This window comes from Carassius auratus, chromosome 35 (genome assembly GCF_003368295.1).
Source record: "Carassius auratus strain Wakin chromosome 35, ASM336829v1, whole genome shotgun sequence".
In the NCBI taxonomy this organism is placed as follows: domain Eukaryota; kingdom Metazoa; phylum Chordata; class Actinopteri; order Cypriniformes; family Cyprinidae; genus Carassius; species Carassius auratus.
This window is the reverse complement of record NC_039277.1, coordinates 16,629,841-16,635,041: the sequence shown is the minus strand read 5'-3', so window position 1 is coordinate 16,635,041 and position 5,201 is coordinate 16,629,841. Positions and strand designations below refer to the sequence as shown.

Here is a 5,201-nt window from a genome sequence, read left to right as displayed (position 1 = left end):
TTTGCCAGATCTGCAGAGAGGACACAAGTGATTGAAATGGTCTAATTTTAAAATGTATATAATCTGAAAAGATGTTACAAATACATGAATATTACAACATCATAATATTACACTTAAAATGTCAAATTTAATATTAAATGACATTTTAAAATTCATTGTAAAAATGTGGTATTATAAAAAACAGATAACTCCGTATTTTCTAAAGACATGGAGAGCTTTAAAGACTCTTTCAAGAAAGTAAAACGCCATAAAATGAACTGTACAGTATGTCAATAAATTCATTATTATTAAACAGCAAGACATTCAACATTAAGACAGGGAATTTGCACCTGTTATGTTGACTGTGCTCTAAATTAAGAAAAATACATTATTACTTATCACTTATATAGCATTTGCTGTTATGTACAGTGTGGTTGGGACTTTCTTTTTTTTTTTTTGAGATGATGACAAGGTCAGGGCGGCTTTAGGGACTGGATGTCAATCATAGCTCATGAAGTCACCTTAATCATACAGGTGGAAAAAACAGGCCTCATATCAGGCCTCATCTGCTGCCATAAGCATAATAATGACATGCCTAATGGTAAAAATGACAAGATATTACTATTACAGAAATAAAAAGAGAAGAATTTTCAGTTCTTGTCTCAGACATTAGGACTGTAAATAGGCTGGCCAGAATTTAATTTAATTTGTATTTTAGATTATTTTAATCACCGTAGCTTTGCAGTGCAGTTAAACAGTGCTGAGAGTGCTGAATTATCAATAGACACCAAACCAACTAAAATGTCATTGCTTTATCACAAGTTTTATAAAGCTGCTTATGAAATAAGAAGTATATGGTTAATGATTAAATGTCAGTAAATCTTTTCTCTTACAGTTGGTGTCATTGCAAGTTTTTTTCTGCCTGTCATCGGATCTCATGGGTTTTTGTTGTTTATAAGTGTCAGTATATACATTAACTGGACTCTTATCTACTGGATTCCTTAGTGTAAATAATCTCAGTTCTTTTTTTCCCATCAGTCCACAATCTTCAGGGTCTGTCTAGTGTCTCTTGAAAGCAAATTAAGGGCATGTTGCAAATTTAATAAAAAACAAACAAACAAACGAACATAATTATTTGTTTTTCCATAAAATTTATAATAATAATAATAATAATAATAATAATAATAATAATAATAATAAAAATATTTTATTTGTTAAATTTTTTTTTTTTTTTTAAGTAATTTCATCAGCATATGCAAAGGTCACCATCAGGGGGTGCAAAAAGCGAGGGAAAATCAGATTAATTAAAATTTTTAATACAAATATTAAAAAAATATTATAATATTATAAATATATATATATACATATATCCCTCATGTCTTCCCTGTTAAAAAGTTACAGGGCAATCAAGAGAGTCATAGGTTTATTAATTTAGTTTAATTGTCATTCATTTTAAGTCTCAGACAAGTATCCACAGACAGCAGCAGTTTTCATTGTAATGCAGTATATTATGGCACTTCTGCACTCAAAAACATTTAGGCCTAAATTTAATTATGTATTTGAATGACATGTGAAATTTCTATCCATATGGATTACACAGTCTTAATTTAAACTAAAAAAATTATTAAAATGCATGTGACTTTATACACAGAAACCAGGTTTATACATTTATCATGAATAAATCCAGTTTGTTCCTGTCATTTAATCTATGTTTCACAGCTACAGTAGCCATATTTTAACCATGTTCATACATTTTAATAGTATAAATTCAATTGTTTTCCCAATTAATGAATTTCTGATGATTTTAAAGGATTTGTGCAATAAATGCATTTTGAAAATAGTTTTGTTTAAATAAAATAGATTCAAATAATTAATAATACACTATGCCATGTGTTTTTTTTTTGTTTTTTTTGCGAATCTTACCTGATTCTCACCCGTTTCATTTATGTATGACTGAAAAATATACATCACGTCAAGTCTATTAGATTGTTAAAAACCTGTAATTCAAATGGGTGGACATATTTATATGTACTGATCTGTTTTACATGCTGTACTTACAAAAGGAGCTAATATTATGGATGCTGTTGTTCATAACAAAACAGATGTTTTGGTCATCTTTTCTTGGAACAAAGACTATAGAATAAAGGACTTTGATTGGAACCACCAGATTTAACTGGAATACTTCACAATACATATTTAAATAAAACATTAAAAAACAGTTACAAATCACAAGAATTTATTCAGTTGCTTCACGTACAGTAAATCATTGTAAGGTTGATCCTATTAAAACTCCACAGAAAAATTTTGTTTATAGAGTGATCACATTAATTCTGGACATCTCTCTAAAGGTCTTTTGCCTGCTCACCCACTGGCTCACAATTATCCTGATCTCCTGAGTACGTAAACAATAGATGAAGGGGTTTATCAGTGGTGGAATGAGGCTGTAAAGCAATATAAGAAGTATCCTGAAATCTCTGCTGATTTGGATTTGCAGGAAACTGGCTATATACACGGCGCAGCGAGGCACATAAAACAGAGCGATAATGCACAACTGTGTGCTGCAGGTAGCGAAACTTTTCCAGCGACTCTGAGAGCTCGACAGCCTCATTACAGACCCTATGATGTGACAGTAAGAGTAAATGATAAAGGCCAGAGGGAGAAGGAGCACAAGCAGGGCTACGCACAAGGCCACCAATATCTGCTTGCTGTTTTCAGCACAGGCCAGGCTGGTAATAGAGATGTGGTCACAGTAGCATTGAACAATCAGTTTAGGGCCACAGTAAGGAAGCTGTTGAGAGTGCAGGGTGGCTATTGTGGGAGCGATGAAGGCAGTCACCCACACTGTTGCATTTAGGATGTACGTGATGCGGTTAGTCATAACAGTCTGGTATCTCAGAGAATAACAAATAGCCACATAGCGATCGAGAGCCATGATCATCATTATCAGAGAGTTTAATGTCCCAAAATAGTGAATTAGCTCCATTTGGAAGAAGCAAGCATGGAAAGGGGTTGCTCCAGCATTAAACCAGTACCTGGCTATGATTTTAGGTAAGGCAACAGTGGAAAAACACATGTCAGACATTGCCAGGTTTGCAAGGATGATGTACATAGGCTTCCTGAGTCTTTCCGACGTGATAAACAGGACCAGGAAAACAGTGTTACCGGCCACTGTGGTCATGTAGACGACAAAAAAAATGGCAGAGACCAGGCCGTAATAGTCTGGATGGAGTCCAGGGAATCCCACAATGATAAACTCAGTGATAGTTGTCCAGTTCTTCGGTAACATTTTGCCAGATCTGCAGAGAGGACACAAGTGATTGAAATGGTCTAATATTAATATTTATATAATCTGAATAAATGTTACAAATGCATTAATATTACAATATCATAATATTAATATTCATAATATTACATTTAATATTAAATGACATTTTAAAATTCATCACAAAATGTGGTATTATAAAAAACAGATAACTCCGTATTTTCTAAAGACATGGAGAGCTTTAAAGACTCTTCAAAGAAAGTAAAACGGCATAAAATAAAAAGAAATGTACAGTACGTCAATAAATTCATTATTATTTAATGGCAAGACATTCAACATTAAGACAGGGAATTTGCACCTGTTATGTTGACTGTGCTCTAAATTAAGAAAAATACATTATTACTTATCACTTATATAGCATTTGCTGTTATGTACAGTGTGGTTGGGACTTTCTTTTTTTTTTGAGATGATGACAAGGTCAGGGCGGCTTTAGGGACTGGATGTCAATCATAGCTCATGAAGTCACCTTAATCATACAGGTGGAAAAAACAGGCCTCATATCAGGCCTCATCTGCTGCCATAAGCATAATAATGACATGCTTAATGGTAAAAATGACAAGATATTACTATTACAGAAATAAAAAGAGAAGAATTTTCAATTCTTGTCTCAGACATTAGGACTGTATATAGGCTGGCCAGAATTTTTTTATCTTTATTTTAGATTGTTTTAATCACCGTAGCTTTGCAGTGCAGTTAAGAGAGTGCTGAATTATCAATTGACAGTAAACCAACTAAAATGTCATTGCTTTATCACAAGTTTTATAAAGCTGCTTATGAAATAAGAAGTATATGGTTTATTATCAAATGTCAGTAAATCTTTTCTCTTACAGTTGGTGTCATTGCAAGTTTTTTTCTGCCTGTCATCGGATCTCATGGGTTTTTGTTGTTTATAAGTGTCAGTATATACATTAATTGGACTCTTATCTACTGGATTCCTTAGTGTAAATAATCTCAGTTCTTTTTTTCCCATCAGTCCACAATCTTCAGGGTCTGTCTAGTGTCTCTTGACAGCAAATTAAGGGCATGTTGCAAATATGTTGACTCTTCTGACAAGCAACAGTGTCAGAGTTTACGGCACGTTACATGGAAACCCTAGACATCACATCTGATGTCTCCCTCAGTGAGCAACCCTTCTCTCAAAAACATACAAACATCAAACTGTATCAAATAAGAAAATAATTGATAGAGATACCTGTGAACTATTTTATAGTTCACTATAATCTGCTGTCTCCACTAACATTTATGCACATCAAGCATTTAATAGTATTATATTTTGTAAACAGTAAAACTAAAGTGGGCCTTAATATATTAGCTCATGGTTATGGGATAAATTAGCCTTACATTTAAGAAACTATATAGACAAATCATTGGTAATTATAAGATTTCAAGCTGTTGAAATCATATTCTTTCAGATGAGTGAATTTTTCACATTCACTGAGATATCTCCACTTCAGCAACACTTACATATGCCAGACTTCACAGTTTTATACATGCAGGTTATATTCTGAAGGTTTTTAGAGAGGGATTTTTTCATATATCATTCACCTAATTCATATAATTTTATTCCAAAAATATATCTTGAAAACATTTTCTGATTCATGGAGTGATGAAAAAATATACAAAATGTCAACCAAAATGTCAACCAGGAACCTGGCTTTATCTTGCGCAGATTTCTGGAAATGAATGTATAATGACTGCATATTTAATAAGACAATACCCGATTTGCATATTTAAAAAAAACATAAAAAAAAACTAAATTAACAATTATCTTAATGTACTATTATCAATCTACTAGGATGGTTTACAATATTTACCCTATTTACCAGTGCGTGTTCTGTTAAGCTAAACTCATATACGTAGTTTATTATTGAATCATAATCCTCCTTCAGCCTCAGATGCT

General features: G+C 32.6%; 1 protein-coding gene across 1 annotated transcript; it reads right to left on the bottom strand.

Moving 5' to 3' along the window:
- Positions 1-2,255: 2,255 nt before the first annotated feature.
- LOC113054654 (olfactory receptor 1-like) lies at positions 2,256-3,265 on the bottom strand. Its single transcript, XM_026220344.1, has one exon. The coding sequence runs from the start codon at positions 3,263-3,265 to the stop codon at positions 2,288-2,290; it is 978 nt and encodes a 325-aa protein (XP_026076129.1). The 3' UTR covers positions 2,256-2,287.
- Between the last annotated feature and the right edge of the window lie 1,936 nt (positions 3,266-5,201).